The sequence below is a fragment of the Plodia interpunctella genome, chromosome 20 (assembly GCF_027563975.2).
Source record: "Plodia interpunctella isolate USDA-ARS_2022_Savannah chromosome 20, ilPloInte3.2, whole genome shotgun sequence".
In the NCBI taxonomy this organism is placed as follows: domain Eukaryota; kingdom Metazoa; phylum Arthropoda; class Insecta; order Lepidoptera; family Pyralidae; genus Plodia; species Plodia interpunctella.
The window spans coordinates 4,835,323-4,852,853 of record NC_071313.1 but is presented as its reverse complement, the minus strand read 5'-3'; the positions used below and the strand labels follow the sequence as shown (position 1 = coordinate 4,852,853).

At 35.3% G+C, this 17,531-nt stretch overlaps 2 protein-coding genes and 1 long non-coding RNA gene across 4 annotated transcripts in view; 1 reads left to right on the top strand and 2 right to left on the bottom strand.

The window, feature by feature from the left end:
- Positions 1-11,821, bottom strand: part of LOC128678558 (torso-like protein) — a 32,382-nt gene extending 20,561 nt beyond the window's left edge. Inside the window, exon 1 of one of the 2 annotated variants that reach the window (XM_053760156.2) lies at positions 11,429-11,821. The gene's annotated coding sequence lies outside the window, so the exon portion shown is untranslated. The remainder of the gene's footprint in view (positions 1-11,428) is intronic. The other variant, XM_053760155.2, reaches the window with a different exon arrangement.
- Positions 11,822-12,351: 530 nt separating this feature from the next.
- On the bottom strand, positions 12,352-15,318 carry LOC128678556 (uncharacterized). The gene is made up of 3 exons (XM_053760152.2): positions 15,247-15,318; positions 14,519-14,568; positions 12,352-14,296 (listed from the first exon to the last, which is right to left on the bottom strand). The coding sequence occupies exons 1-3, from the start codon at positions 15,274-15,276 to the stop codon at positions 12,526-12,528; spliced, it is 1,851 nt and encodes a 616-aa protein (XP_053616127.1). The 5' UTR covers positions 15,277-15,318; the 3' UTR covers positions 12,352-12,525.
- Positions 15,319-15,778: 460 nt separating this feature from the next.
- Positions 15,779-16,833, top strand: LOC128678560 (uncharacterized). Its single transcript, XR_010370178.1, has 2 exons — positions 15,779-16,024; positions 16,625-16,833. It is a non-coding gene; the product is annotated as an uncharacterized LOC128678560 (long non-coding RNA).
- The last annotated feature ends 698 nt before the right edge of the window (positions 16,834-17,531 follow it).

Sequence of the window (17,531 nt, the reverse complement as noted above, 5' to 3'; positions counted from 1 at the left end):
ATTATAGAATCTTCATGAGACGCAGTCAAAATGCCAATCACAATTTGGCATTGTGACACGACGACAACCATACCACATGTGATTGGTTAACTACGTCCCTCTGCTAAAAATGAACTGCCACTTGCACCTAAAACCTCTTCGGAAAATTTCAAATCAAATCAAATCAAATCAAATCAAACAAAATTGCTAATGTATATTTATATGCGAACCGAACTTGACATAAAATGTATTTGTTGTTTTTTTATTTAATGTAAACATTACATAAAGTTGACATTAAATAAAAATTATATATGTATAAAAACATATATATAAATACTCATGTAACTTTTTAAAGAAACTATAACTATCCCATGATTGCAATTTTTCGCATTATCTGAATTGAAGTATTTTGTATGATACAAGACTTTAATTCAGAGAATGCGAAAACTATAGACGTTTGTCTATAGTTTTCGCATTTCGTGGTTTTCAACCTTGACCTTGATAAAATTATCGATTTGGCTAACGATGTAGCCATGATACGAGAAAAGAAAAACAAAATCATCGTGTAATAAATAATAAAATATTTTTTACATCTTCCGCTTGCCACTTACATTTGGACCACGGTTTTGCAACACCACAGTGGGTAAATAGAGGTTATTTGAAGCGAAGTAAAGTACTAATGAAGTGAAACATTGTTTAATTCGCGGTAGACGGTAGACATGACACCGCAATTGCATCCCACATTGCATTGCATACAAATGCCTGGGAAAGTGCACTCGGACGGAATATGTCGGAAAATTATGTTCTGATAACAATAGACATTTAAAATACCTACATGAATGCATTTATCGGCGGAATAGTTCCATGGTGAAAAATATTCAATCATGAGAAAGTTCTGTGCACTATACCTTCCAATTCAGACCTCTCTCGACCTCTAATAACGTGTGTCCCCGTTTGTGTCAGCGTAGAAAATAATGGTTTGTTAATTATTTATTATCAGTATCAGACTCTGGTAATTCTGATCTGAAGAAAGAAAGAGGCTCTCTCTTTCTCTCATCTGAGCGTATACTCAGCTTTTTCCTCACGGCGTCGGAGCCTAAGACTAGCAGTTTATAACGGACCCTGGGCTCCGATGTCCATTTGTCGCCTCTTTCGATATTCACATCGCATATAACTCCGAAAATATCGGCTTTGATTTCATAACCGACAGCCTGCGTGACGTCAACCCTATTTGGGAATGCTTTCGTTACTTTTGAGTCACGGCTTTATATCCCTTAGACACGTACGACATCTACATGAAGTTATAGAAGGTTCTATGATAGGCGTTTCTATAAAAAAAAAACGTTTTTGTAAGAATATACATAATTTATAAAATTATATGAGACATAACAGAACGTCACGTCTGCAGGTTTATTTATGTATAATGTGTAGACAATGTACTCGTATGTGGTAATAACAGCACGTGCATAATGAATAATATTACAAAATATTATTCTTATAGTTATGTAGATGGTCTTCTATGTTTTATAAACTGGCGGAAAATATGACACTGATGTAAATATCAGGTGTTTGAGTGTTATGAGACAAGTGGTGGTAGGTATAGGTATGCACATTGTACATATCTATGTACAAGGGCTTGTAAAGGCTATTTGAATATGACTGTAATAAAATATTTAATAAATGTATCAAGATAATACGACGATATCCACCTTATAGTTTTATTATAAACTACGTATTTACGTATTATAAAACAAAGTCCTCCGCTGGGACAGACAAACATACAGTGTTTGTCTGTTCGCGATAAACTCAGAAACGAATGATTTTCATGAGGCTGCCGATAGATAGCTATTCCTGAGGAACGTTTAAGTGTATAATTTATTATGTTTTTATCCGAGCGAAGCCGGGTCTGGCCGCCAGTTACCAATGAGAACCTTGCCCTGTAAAACAAAGCATCTATCCATCCAAACTATCCATAGGCACCTACTAGGATATCTACTAATATTACAAAAATAATAGGATATCTACTAATATTACAAAAATAACTTTCAATCGAATTTGATGAAATTTGGCACAGAGACCGACGAAACCAGAAGTAACATAGATTAATTTTTCATTATGGTTTTACCCGAGCGAAGCCGGAACGAGCCGCTAGTGCTAAAGTTGTTTTCCCCAGGTTATGTTTCGTGCCAACTTTACCTCTATAATAACTATGTAAGTACATACTTACAGCTTTCTTAGCCTTACTTAATGTGCGATTGTTTTTGCAAAACTGCTTTGTTTATCGTCGAAGTTTTCTAGGTTTTTAGGACCCCATTGGAAAAACATTTTCTCTGCACCTACTTTCTTACAGAATTTTCAAACCACAAAATAAGTAATATCAAAATCAAATAATTTATTCAGAAATTAGACCTTCACAGGCACTTTTTCAAGTCGTATATTAAAATAAATAATATTTACCTTAGCTACAAACTACTAGCATTTCGGAATGACCACTGCTGAGAAGAAATGCCGAAAGCCGAAACGCATATTCTAACAGTGTTGGTCCCTATCATATCAGAAGAAACATTTTTTAAATATTCTTAAATATAATAGTAATAGAAATACTAGAAGTATTATACTAGTAGCAATAATTCGGTTATCTGAATTAGTCCAATTTTTGAGTAGCAATCCCTGCTGGCTGGTGACGGAAAAGAGGTCGCCCCAGAACAAGATGTTAGGACGATTTAGATGCGACGGATAAAAACTCGAGGAGTTACGCAGTGGACAGAGATGGATGGCGAAGTAGAAGGGAGAGGCCTTTGGGACACCACAGGCTATTAAAAAACAAAAAAAACATTAGGATAACAATGTATTATTTTATGAAAACAGAGGTACACGCAGAAAGGGCCCAATCAAGATGCCTAACTGCAGAAAACAGTCCTTGAGGAAAGTAAGAGGTTACGAATCGCCTTAAATTACATATTACCTTCACAAGTTCTTGTATGTACATACAATATGCATTATCACACTTCTCTCATAATTCTCGGACGTGATAATTACATCAGTGTCGTATTTCCCGCCACATTTTCCGTATTTTGACGATATTTATCACACATTCTTGTAACGTTCGCTATAATCGAATAATCATCTCGTTTGACTCGATTTATACATATAATCAAGTCGAGTGGACCCGTTCCGTGTCGACTTAGATTTCCAGCTATATCACCTAATTTGACATGGTTAGTTGCTCCATCAAAGAGCTCGTTTTAACGAACCATGAAAAACAATGCTAGTGTGCGGGGCAAATTGAATGATATTCTTGGGCTTTCAAGTTCGTTTTAGAGGATCATTTTTCACATAATTTTACCTTTATGGTCTTAACTAAATTAAGTACTTAATACATTGAAAGGTATGTAATTTCTATCATATCATATCATTGTCTTTACATTTACCTAATCGAATTAACTTTGATCGCAGAATTTTATAGAATTGTTCGGCCTACTTCTTTACGTAATACACACGCGACACGTTACACTTAACGAAATGACTGACCTCACATATGTTGCTGTGCGACATTGAACCCTAAAGTCTTATAATAAGAGCCACAAGACCCTTGGATGGTCAAGTTAAGACATTGATCGTCCTTATGCAACGATTGCAAGCTTACAACAGACAATCCTTATGCGGTGATGCGCGCAAATTAAATTTATGTCCAGAAATATATTTTACACTCGCCAAAAGGCCTTTTGAAGCACAAAATTCCATTCAGCATACATAGTGACGCTTGTCGATCGGTAATGCTGATCCGATACATATATTTCTTCTTCTTATAGGTACCTACTAAGTGATTTTCGAAAACGAAATTTTTGGTTTACACGCATCTTCATTTGAATTTGGAACGTGAGATTTTCAAATTGACAGTCCACAAAACAGGAAGTGATCACAGCAATCGCATCATCAAAAGAAAATGCTGGCCAGCGAAGCAGAAACGTGATTTATGACCACAGATAACAAAGAAAAAACGTGACACGAGGTGGGCGGACGTACGGAATCGAAACCCGAACGGCCAAGCAAGGTCACGGCACGTAATGGTATATGCAAATAATATGGTACAAATATTGAGAGTTGTAGGTGTACACGAGATAACTTCACGTTCGAATGTTTTTGATTTATCAGAGTACACTTGCAATAGTTCGCTTAGTCTAGTCCCTTAAATGATTTTCGGTGGGACATTACCTAGTTCTAATAAATGCAAAATAAAGTTCTGCAAAGTAATGCACCCTCGCCTTGGTGCGCGGGGCCAACTCGCACTTGACCGGTTCTTTTAAATTTATTTCTGTTCTATATTCAAAAATTTATGAGATAGTATTATATATTAGTAGAATATTACAGAATAAAAAAAAAATAATATATAAATAATATGAAATAATAAAAAATGTATTCTTTTACATACTCGATTACAAATACTTAATGAAAAAAAAAACCTTATTTATCACCATGTACCACATATAAATTTTGGATTAATTACTTGGTATTTCCAATTACAATTACCTACGATAATCTTTTTATCATTATATACAAGTAATTACCTAATTTTGTATGCTTTTAACTGAGTATACCTATTATAATAGGTATGTGTAAATCAATCAATGCAAATAGTCTCAAGATAAATACCATTATTTATTTCAATAGTATTAGAGTCTACGCAATCCATCATTTTGTTTCGCCATAAAATATAATTTCAATAGAGAATTAGATTTTGCAAGAAATCCGAACAAAAGGTACCTCAACAAACGACCTACCTAAGGTCTTAATTCATGTATTATTTTTGCAATTAATTGTAATGTATAGTCAAGGTAACTCCTTTCTCTAACATGGTGGATAATGATTTTAAAAGTCCCCTTTCAGAATTGAATTGGAGTTGAAATTGTATAAGAAAAGTATACACCATACTGATATTATAAAATCAGAGATATCAAAAAGTTTTTTAAATATATCTTTTTCACCTGAGCGTTATCTGGCAATGCATTTAATAAAAATCTCCCATATATTCCCTTGAACACTCCTATTTTGGTCATTAGAGTAAAAACCAGTTCGGAGTACTTTACCCATGACAGGAGATGACAGACATGAGGTGAAATGTATAGAGCAAGGTCGCAGCAGGTGCAAGCTGCTAGGAGCGACATACGTAACCCGTATTGTACTAGTGCGTAGTGTGAACAAAGTCAAAACCAGTCAAGTTGCTCAATAACTAGTATATGAAGTTGGTAAAGTAATACAATAAACTTGGGAAGCATGTGGTTGGCACAAAACAAAAAGAAAAGAAATTAAGAAAAAATGAATGATGTCATCCATGTTCCTAAATGTGTGTAAATTTTTAATATTTTTATAAACTTATATTTGTACGTATATTTGAATTGTGACACTATTTTTCAAATAGGCATATGAATTCCACAATTTTTCCTGTTTACATTGCACTAGCCAGTAAAAACTGAAATTTAAAAGTATGTCCGATATTTAAATTATTTTCACAAGATCTAGGAGCAGACTGTGACTTCACAGGCCGGTAAAAAAGATCCTGAACTGTAAAACATTACACATATGAAAAACATTGTGAGTAAATCTAGAAGCCTGCACTACATATTTGTTTATATTGGAAGCCAAACAATATTTTGCCACACATATAAGAAAATTGGTACAGAATATATTTGAAAATCGAAATTAATAAACCTACCCACCTAACAAGCCTTTTTCCTTTTTAAACTTGTCGTTACCCATATGAAGGCATCGGGTTTTGTAGCATTGCAAATTCTATTAACACTTACCACTTTATACTGGTTTAACGAACACGATATCCTATTGGCTATACATAGAAGTACATAATAGTTATTTATGGTGGTCGTGGGTTCGTATCCCGTTGAACAAGATCTCGGGTTAACGTGCTAGTAACCTTAACATTTACGGTACCTGCTGAAGTTAAATAAGTAGTTAAGTTTTCCTTTCCTTTGGAAATGTCGTAATGAATGTGTGGTTGGTATGTTTTAAATCAATTTTGAAAATTCTTAAAAAATATTTGATTGTGCAGTCGCATATAAATGTAGCGGGCTTATATGCTTATTCACTGAATTTGCCATTGCAAAGAGAGATAGGAGACAGCAAAGCTCAGACAGTATTTTTCCAGAACCTAAAAATAAATTAGCTAAACACACAAGTCAGCCTCCCGCGGCTGGGCAGTAGGTAGACGAGGGTCGTCTCCACAAGTAAAATAAAAATAAAGGCATGCAGAACGCATCCTAAAAACAATGATTAGTATTCAACAGTTGGCAAGCCCTCATGTCACGTAAAACTGAGCCAACCTCGAGCTAACAACCCATAACCTTAAAAAAAGGTTAAAAATCGAACACTGCCAGGAATTAGTGGAATTGCGATTAGATCATTATTCTTTTACGGCCATGATTTGTTGCAATAAAAAATATTCTAAGCCTGTGTTTGCCATTTTGTTTCTTTCATTAGAATAATAATGAAGGATGACGTAAATCAAGGTGATAACATGATTTGGGATTTAGTAAATATTTGTTTCACGTCTATTTAACAGGATTTTATTTTTACATACTTTTTAGAATTAGGTAAGAGTTTCACGAGATCACTGTACAACTTTAATTTTGATTAGTGTACCTACATATTTTCGTGCAATAAAGTTATTACAAACAAACAAGCTTTATCATTTGAGCGCTATGTTTAAATTGAGTCATAATTTTTTGTTAAAATCAGACACGGATGTTAGATCGTTAAATTTACACACAACAAAAAGTTGAGGTATGACGAGCACCAGCTACATAGTAGCAAATTTCTGCCTTCTGAAGACCTGCCATGAAACATACAAACACGTTACTAACATCGTAAATCGTATATGCATCGTGTAAAAGAGGGAACTTGTGGACGCAATGATGTGCTAAGTACCTGTTTTATGTTTCATGATAGCCCCCCGTTTGCCGCGGTCAATGTTCTCAAATTGTATCTTGACTACACATAATTTCGAGGACTCGGCTTAAAGTACAGGTAAATAATGCAATTTGTACAGTATTACCTGCTAATTAAGTAGTTGTTCATCACGATCAGAACAACTTGCGTGACTTGGACTTTCGGCCAAGGTTTCTTGAGGATCTGAAGCCATTTTTAATAATACAATTTTTTGCTGCTGCTTCGCCGTACGAATTATACTAATTTTCGAGATATAGGTATCTTTAGCTTCAAAAGCAGCAGCATGTGTAGAATAGGACCACTCTATCGTGGATGACGTACGAGGCGATAAAGGAACAAAACCTAGGCAGTTGATAGGCAATAACAGCATTTCTAAGAGATCAGACATCAGACAGGCGGCCGGTTACAAAATCACAACCGAAACTTCAAAATTTTAATGCAAATCTTTACGCTGATGCCTGGCTTTGCCGCTTCACAGATAGAGGATCAAGACATAGAGAGAAGAATATGGACCAAATAATAAACCCAATAGAATCAATAATAACATTAATATGAAAACTACAAACGCAACAATGTTAACAATGACTACCATTAATGATGTGATTGATGATTGATGAAGGAATGACCAGAACAAACTAGACACAATTAGGATTGACGTGTGCTGGTTAGAAGATGAGCAGTCAATATGGCAGTGCTTACAGATGGACAGACAGGAAACGCCAATTCAGAGCGGGATCATATTAGGTCAATTGTCGAGTGTTAGGCCCAGGACTGACCTATTAAGGACCCTATAGACACAAAAAAGTACTAAAGCACCTACTTAAACGGTGAAGACTCTTGAAAAGGTGAAAGCTAATTATAAATAATAAAAACTACGTAGTATCTATATGAAATTTCCAGCCGAGATGAGACTGTAATGAAAATGTGAAATGAACTAAATCTAGTTCTAATTACTCAATTCATGGCCACTGTGTTATTGCTTATCGCAGTTGTAATCAGTTAATGCAAGCCACAGCTAAAGACGACCATCGTCAATCATCCATAAACAATTACACAAGAGATTTAAGAAATTTCATATTATGGCGACTTTATTGCATTGAGAGATCAACTTTCGAGTGTTGAAGGGTTTTCTGAGATTCAGATTTTTAGTTAGTTTTATAGAGAACAATAGAGTATTATTCATTTCTTCTAAAATAAGACAACCTTTCTAGTTCGTGATGAAAATAGTCAATAAAGTCGTGTACTATCGTAGTCACGAGTGGCAGCTGGCAGTATTGTTGCATACCAATACATTAATAATGATTTGGGTAGGTTGACGGACAAAAGTTTTTAGCTATAATATTGATTGTAACTTGTGTTTCTTTCAAGAAACGCCTCCATGGTGTTTTATCTCTAACATTCTGATTACTAATAAAATCAAAATATGAAAATGTTTTTATTAAATATTTAATTAGCGACATTAAAATTTAATACGAAAATCTGAAACAAGCAGAACCTATAAAACAATTATATCGATTGAGTAATGATACAATGGCTTTTATGTCCATTGTTCAGTTAGCGGTTATATAAGTAATTATACTGTTGATAAACCGTTTACCTGGTAATTTTATGTAATGAAAATTAAGTTTAGGAAGCTTGGATTATTTTCATCTTAATTAAATTAGAAATGCGAAGGTTTGGTTCGGTTTGGAAGGAGTGACTGATTTATTGATTTATCAGCCAAAAACCCGCAATCAACTAGACAGATTGCGATAACATTTTGTGCAAGGATTAAATAAAACCTGGATTTATATATGAAGTTATTCTGAAATTCCTACGAGTTTAGCCTCAGGGCAATCCGATGCCCGGAGGAGAGCAACAATTTTAGTTGCCGAATATACTAGCTAAATAAATTTTTGATCTTTTGCAACTGACTGTGTGTCTGACTCTGTGACTGAACCAGAGTATAATTGGATTTTTGCGCTTTTGATAATAATGATGCAACCAATGCTTGGTTGGCTCAAAAATAGTCTAATGTTTTCATAAAGATAACACAGGATGTGGGAAGGCAGTCGAGCTAAGCAAACATTCAAAATAGACGGGCTTGACGGGACGGGACGACATAACATAATACGATTTAGGAGACATTTTTAAGTCAATTTTTCTTTAGGCCTTATCTCAATTCTTGTGAGGGTACCGTGAGCAGTTTTAATTACTTATGAAAATTATTTATAATTTTATCCTATCCTCCAATTTAGGAATATTATTGGGGAAAAATTAAATCTCTAAATTTGTTTTATTAATTTTTCTGTACCTCTGGAAAAAAATGCCATGATTACATTTTTTTCGTACTTTGCTAAACATTGTCTAACCACATACGGTTTCGAATTTTATTATATAGTTACAAATATATTTATTGCGACTAACAAAGATAGAAATTGTGACAAGAGTTTGAATGAAGGAAGGAAGCTTCGAAAAAAGGAACACAACAACTAAACTAACTTTGATAATATAATTTTAAAATTATTTTTTTTATAATTTAATTTGCAAAACTCGACCTTTGTCCGTCAGTTTACATCATTCTTTCTTCAAGTAATTACAATGTAATATTATTGACGTAAGACGTATGTTTAAACTTGTGTGTTTTTTACTGTTTGCTTGTAATGAAGGTTATGGCTATTTGTTCCTTGGTTCTAAAAGTGTAATGGTTTGGAGAATCAGGATTTCCGTTATCTTAATTTTTTGTTGCCTCGAAGTGACTTGACCTAGCTGACCTGATAATTGCCGTGGTGTCATGTGTTATGACTCCATTAGTAATACATGAAGTAAAGTCTGTTGTATTTTTGGTTCATTTTATTTACATGCAATACTCTTTATCCTTACAAAACAAAATTCTCCGCAGCGTTTATCGTCTGTCTATTCGCGATAAATTTAAAAACGATTGCCCGGATTTTATATTTATATATTTTTTATTATATATATTTTTTCATTTTTTTTTTCGTATACCTAGCTATACGGTAAGTGTTATTCCTGAGAAATATTTAGGTGTATAATTTATTATGTTTTTACCCGAGCGAAGCCGGGCCGGGACACTAGTTAACTACTATACTATTAGTAAGTATATGTATGTATAAAAAAATGTATTCAAAATAGTAAATACTATACAGTATTTTTAACTGTCAATAGCAGAATAATTTACACGTATCTTCGAATATTACCAATCGTGATTCCTAGTGGTAATGAGGTAGGAATGCGGTCAAAAGTCCTATATAGAAAAATTAAGTAAGGTCCAACACTCAGCCTTGCGGGACACCAACGCTTTATAGTAAGTCTGCTCAAATTAACAATCGTTTCAATCAAGTGGCGATATAACATTTAGTCCACTAAGTATGTAATTACTAAATTATAATTACACTTTAGAAAGACTAGAACCTTTTACGTTATGCATTAACTACTGCGTTGCAAGAGATATTTCCAAATACTTGCTTAAGGCTTATTAAGTACATGCGGTTAAATGAAAACAATTAACCTCGAATTTTGTGAAATGAGTGCTCTCTCTGAGTGCGTTCTCGGTTACTTCCTTGGCCATAAAGTGTTTGCCCAAGGTCCACTTTTTTACGCTTCGCACGGTCTTTGGCTCCATTGTCAGGACATTGCACTTGGCACACATCATTTTGTACTTATTTGAAATTTCATTTTTTTGTCAATAAATAAGGTTTTACAAAATTAAATTTAACATTGCATAATAAATATTTTTAAAATAAATAAGTTCCTGCCTACTACCAAATTTAATTCAAGGTCCGGAAATGTTACAAAACATTTTACATCTACGACGAGGATTTTGCAAAAGACCGCGCGCTTGGACAAGGCTTGCCCGTGATGGACGCTGCCCACGGTCGACCAGAAATTATTGTCACTTGTGAAATACCTATGAGTGTAGACTAAATAAGGTGGTCTTGGTAATTCAATAATTTCCGCCATGCTTTGATTTCTTCAATTCTATATTTGAAATCAGTTTGTAATAAAAGAAAAACGATTGTCATAGAGAAAACAAGCCCGTAAACAGAGGACAAATTCTTTACCAGAAATGGGTTTATTTTTATACTAACATCATAAATATCTGTCTGAAATAAATATTGTGAGTTTGAATTACTTATACCGCCGATATTTGCTACTGTGAAATGAGCGGGAGTAGAAAAAGTAGCAAAGCGGACCCTACCCTAGACTCCGACGATGAGGGCGGGAATAGGAAACATGCAAAAATACTTACCTAGGTAGTACCTATATCTTATCAGATATAGGTATCACCATAGTACAGGTCATCACCTGTACTATGGTGTCACTTTTAAGGAATCTAACGGGACGAAATCATGTCATATTAGATTTTAGAGTAATAACAAAGTAAGTTTGTTCAATCTAATACCTGTACAGTACACATAACTTTTACATTTATTCGGCGCTCAAATTATTAATATATTTATGTCCCAACTTAGCAGAACTACTTACTTACCAGTTGTTAAATCCCATGTAAGTACAAAAACGTATTTCCTAGAAGCTCGCTCCGCTACAATAACATCCTTCCATTTGGTATACGATTCGTATCCATTCACAAACAATAGAAACACAAGAATACGGGAATATCGCGAACACAACCGAATATAAGCAAAATAAATGATATGTCCCGCGGATTCGAAGCACTTCACCGGAAAAGTTAAAATACAATCTCTTTATAGCTGTTTCATACTTATTGTCATTGAAAAGTTTTTGTTTTGGTTTTTACGATTCACGAAGTGCGAGCTATATTTAGACCAGCACCAATACAACTCCACTACTGTGAGCTCCAAGCCCAACTGGTTCAGAGTCAAGAGCGAGTTCCAATTCAAAAGTAAACTTAACTTGATCAAAACCTATTTAACTTTTGACTTCTAGCTTGTGGCATTTAAACTCAGTTATAGAACCTGTGCTCGCCACTAGATGGAGCAGCTTTTTTACATTGCCATCTTGTGGATTATTTTGGTACTATTTATCACAAAAAGTTGTTAGTTTATCTATTATCCGCTAGATGTCTCTTGATATTTAGTAAGTATACACGGCTATTCGGCGTGAGATGTCGCTGTTTTGAATAGCGCCATCTCATAGATTTTTTTTGTACTAGATACTATTTAGTCCTAATGAAAGTACTACGATACCAATAATACTACGTGCTTTTGTTTCACTACTCTCTCCTAGGTGACCTTATAAATAATATATACATAGTAAAAATATATAATTTATTTCCAAAGAAATGTGAAACGCGTGCGTTTTTTTGTACCCATATATAAACGACATAGCAACGCAACGTAGCAATGGGGCGTGGCTTACGTCCCATTACTACGTTGCGTCGTGCCGCTCCGTTGTTTTGGCATCTTGGCCGAGTTCTAATAGTAAGGAGTTGAAGGTCAAATAATGTAACATTTTTTTCCATCACTGACGTATTTAATACCATAGTGAAATTGCAGCAATAATATTTATATATAATACACAGAAAATCCATAGAACCAATGAAGATTCTGATCCGATAGACAAAGCAGTAGTCGAGTTAAAAATATTTCTAAAAGCAGCTAGAACCTAAGGAGATGCTGAGCGGCCTTTACTTGTGATCGGTGTTCCGCTGCCTGTTGCTGCATTACCCCCTATAATCCTGAACCCTGGTAATACCTCTTCTCCTGAATTTCTGCGAGTGGTTTCAACTGTTTTACTTGATGGTGAAACACGAGCTATGCCCAGATTTGCAAAAAGACTTATGGATTTTCTATTTCCATTAGTTGTATTTTCCAACGTCATGTTTTCATTGTTTAGTAAGTCTTTTGTTACATTAACATGGTGGGGCGCAAATGTATATTTTCCCAAGATATTTTTTTCATTATCCCAGCCTTGCATACTTGTTTCATCAAAAGTATTCCTTAAAGGCACAACGCCTAGAATCGTAAGTGGGGACATATTTACCAACATTACTCCGATTACTTTGGAAGTCAGGTGCTGCTCATCATCAGGTGCTCTTATTATAACGCGAATTAATTTGTATTGAGAAAAATCTACAGGTTCTCTATTGGCATTCAGTATTTGGTCATTTATAAGGCTATATCCATATCTTTTCAATAAATTAACAAGATGAGATTGAAGTTCTTCTACAGAAATGTGTTGTGAATCTACTGAACTTAATTCGGGAAATTGTATTGTCTGTTGACTAAACCAAGTCTTAAAGTCGGAACCTGGCCTAATCCAATCATTTTCAATTGTATGGAGAGCAACTTTTAATTCATCATCGAGTTCTGTTTTCTCTGGTACTACTGAGTCATACCAAACATTAGTTCCAAGAATTTGTGGATTTTTGTGGTCATATAAATTTGTAATATCAGCTGTTACTAAATTCTGGTCTAGCCAAGGGTTCAGTGAATTGATAGCTGGTTGAACGTCCTGCTCTATGTCCTGATCAAGCAAATCTGGATAGTCAATTGTTACAAGATTTTGTCCCCGAGTGTTGGAACTACTAGCTAGGTTGAAACTACTAGGTTGAACGTTCGTTTCTTCTAATATCTGTTCAATCAAATTTGGATAGTCGACTGTTAATACATTTTGTTCTTGTTTCTGAGCGTTAGGTGAACTGTCTATAGTTTCAACTTTTTGTTGTATTTTCTGGTTATACGAAATTGGAGAATCGATTGTAATTACATTTACCTCCTGTTTTTGATCATGCCAAGCATTAGGTGAATCGTCAACTGTTTCAACTTTTTGTTGTATTTTTTGGTTAAGCAAATTTGGGTAGTCGACTGTTAATACATTTTGCTCCAGTTTCTGATCATGCACTGCCACAGGTGTATTGTCAATAGTTTCAACGTTTTGCTCTATAATCTGTTCGTAGGGATGTGGATAGTCAACCGTAACTACATGTGGCCCATTGTTCTGCTCATTCCACGCGTTGATTGATTGGTCAATTTTCTCTAATTGTTTATCTTGAGCGTTAGTAATTTTTTGGTGTGGATATTGATTACTTATTGGATTTTGCACATCAACGGACACAGTAATGGTGCTGGTTTCAAATGGTCTGAGGGAGAAATCGCTATTTACTTTGTATAGATCATCGTATTTTCCGAATGTAAGTTCAGGGATTGATACCTGTTTATCATTGTTCGGAGTGAACATGTATATATCGTTGTTTGTTTTGTCCCTGTAATAGAACACGACGACTCTCTCGAGATCTGAATTTGGTTGCTTAATAGCTTGGGACACTTCATAGCCGTGTTGTGGATGGCAGAGGCAGCTAGTGCCAGCGTTGGCCACAACATTGGCCACGTCTTGAGCCTGGCGGAGGACATAGACGTCGTACCAACATTGTTGACTGTAACAAACATTGCATTAGTCAAATCAAATATGAAGAAGGACCAAAGATGAGATGGAAAATACGTGATATTATTAAGTTTTAAGAGAAAATGCATGTGACTGGAAACAGAGATCTGTGGTAAGATAAGACGTATTGTACTGATCCCATATGATTGGACATGGTAAGCAATGTGATGAGATATCTGAATCAATAACAAATAAAAATATTAAAAATAGATACCTGATGATGGTAGCGAATGTAGACGATATGATGCCGAATAGAATAAGTGCCTGGAAATAAATTAATCAAATAAGAAGGTAATGCACCCAAATAGGAACGGTAGTTCTGCGAATTTAATTCTGACAGTATTTATACTGTCCTACTATGAAATTCACGCGGGCGAAGCCGCGGGCAAAAGCTAGTCTTGGTATATAATTATAAATGTGAAAGTATGTTTCTTTGTTACCTCTTCACGCTTCAGCTATTTAACCAATCTTCTTGAAATTTGACATACCTACATGTTGTTTAAAGTACTGAGAAGGACATAGGGTACCTTTCATCCCGGAATAATGAATGATGATAAGCCGCGGACATCGTTGTCAATGCGATCTCGAATACAAATATTTTCCCGCCCTGGGAATTGAACTCAAGACCTCCAACGGACGGGCGTGATAACCCCACGGATGTTGGACAAAAATAAACTTCTTATAGATGGATGTGAAATTTACTGTACCTTATGCCGGCTCCATACTATCCGCGAACAGTTCGCCAAACTTTGGCGGACTCGGTGTACATTGCTGATTTTTCATTGCGGTAAATAAAAACACTCATACAAACTACGCAAGGTTCATGCGTTCAATGTTGCGTCGGCATCTGTCGGAGTTCGGTGATAGTGTGGAGCCTACATTACAGTATGCATTTTAATTTGCTTTTAAATGATACGCGAGGAAGAAGAACATAGCACTTACCTCTCTTACTCCCATCCTGCAGCTCCACATCGACTGAATTAGACACAATTAATATTGACTTCATATTTATACCTGAAAATAATTAGCGCAATTAACGGCGTTGGCGAGACAAATTTGGGCTTTTACGAATTGGTTTATTAATTTTAATTGCACATTCACAGTCGAAAACAACTGAAACCATGAAATTCGAAAGTGTGAAGGTAATCGTACCTTTAAGTAAAGGTACGATTTCCTAAATTCACAAACCAATTTATAAAATAAGAAACGGCATTAGTTGTCTATCTATGTCACTCTTCAGCTCTCTATCTTGGTATCTAAAATCATCGCAATCCAATGTTCCGTTTTGACGTGAAAGAAAGACAAACACACTTTAAATAATGTATACACTCAGATATAAGAACATATAAGAATATTCTTATATCTATGGACAAACACGAGACGTAAGTAAAAGTCACAGATATTAGAACACTTCAATGTAATGTTCTTATATTATCTGTGGTACCAGTGGGTACATAAGTTTACAAGTTACAAGGATACTTTTTACAAAACATTGACATGACACGTAATAAAAAAAGCATGTGTCAGGTTCACAAAATTTCCTGTCAACAGGGCGGACGTATTATGAATTTTCTGAAATTGTCCCCGCCCGAAGTAGTTCAATCATGCAGGGTTATAAGAAACAATGGGTGCGCTCTATGGAGGGAATGCAGCAGTGAATCAGGACCGGGCTCCGGGGCAGGCAAGGGGGGCGGGGCGGGAGGATCTGTTAAAGAATCAGGTATGAATCGCGCGGGCGATGATCCTACTATCTATCCAACGCATATGCGTACTGTCTACCCATACTAATAATATAAATGTGATAGTTACGCTTATAACAACTAAACAAAAAAACAAATATTTTTTCTTTATAATATTAAGTATGGATTTAGTGTGGATTGGGTGGAGAGTGACATAGGCTACTAATTGTCGAAGCCAACAGCTAAAGTAATGTAAAGAGTTTATATACGAAAGATAGGAAAATATGTAATTAACACAATTTTTTCGCAACATTTACGTGGAAGAGTGAAACCGACAGCAGAAACAGACCGTGGTTGGGTCTGGATTAATGGACAAGAAAAATATTTCTTCTTGTCGACTCGGAATGACTATTCAAAGGGTGAAGGAGAGTACCTATGTGGCTACGCTGATCGCTGGCCTCAATGAAGTCCTGTATAGTGGGGCAGTTGGGAGAGGATAGTGGGTGAGCCATAGCTTGTACAGCACCGAAAAAAACTCGTTGTTTCGGTTTTCGTGGTATCTACTTGCACTTGGTATCTACCTGCCCGGAGTTTCGATATAATTCCTTTCTAAGTTCCTAAAGTGCTTGTTTCGTTTCTAGGTGGAGGTCTGGGTCGCTACGCAGCTGCTCAAGAAGAGGGGTTCTTCTACAACAAACAGAAAGAGCAGATAGAGAAGATGAAACAGAAACTCAAGTCAGAAGAGTCGACGAAGACGCAGCCGAAGGATAAACCAGAAAAATAAATTATGATTTATACGTATATTATTATGAAGTGCAGTGACTCTGTATGATTAAATGAAGAAGTGAAATCATTTGCGTTTATTTATAGGAGGTTTAGTTATCATCTGAACGCGTTTCCGATTGTATCCGAGTTTCGCCCTTCAGTGCTTGATTTTTTGAAAATCAATTTTTGACCTTGGGTTAAATGCGTAGCAATTTTTTTAGATGTGAAAGCGTGGCAGACAGACATTACCATTTATAATATTAAGTAGTGTTAGTGATTGCTAGTAAAATTTCAATAAAAAAATATCTTCTAACAAAATAAATGCATACAATTTATGACTACAAAAGCTAAACAAATAAACCTACCTACAGATTTCACGCAATTAACATGTTATTACACCTGCACAATGGGTGCAAACTTACTTTAAATTAATAAAAGTCCAGTATAAAAATGTAATCAAATATCCAGTGATATAATGTTTCCCACATTCCATAGACAGACGGGCGGATGGCCCCGTAGATTGGACTGCTGTTTTCTTGACAGGACTTGAACCCTGGACCTCACCACTGTCACTTCTTGTCTGGGGTACGGTTGACAAAAACGAGGATGCTATTCCGACGCACTACACATTTTAGATGATAATATAGCTTCATTGACATTTTAATGTGTAAGTAATTAATTTTTTGTAATATTTTTTCATTACAAATCAAATCAGTGATTAAAAATATGTACTTACTTTCATCTTACTGGACATAGGCCTCTCGCAAGGCCTTTCGTGAAGTT

Bases quoted from the DNA above. Each gene is read 5' to 3' on its own strand.
- LOC128678556 (XM_053760152.2), bottom strand. From the start codon at position 15,276: ATGTGGAGCTGCAGGATGGGAGTAAGAGAG. The intron at 14,569-15,246 runs GTAAGTGCTATG...ATTTATTTCCAG, and splicing joins GCAGGATGGGAGTAAGAGAG to GCACTTATTCTATTCGGCAT. The intron at 14,297-14,518 runs GTATCTATTTTT...TGTTTGTTACAG, and splicing joins ACATTCGCTACCATCATCAG to TCAACAATGTTGGTACGACG.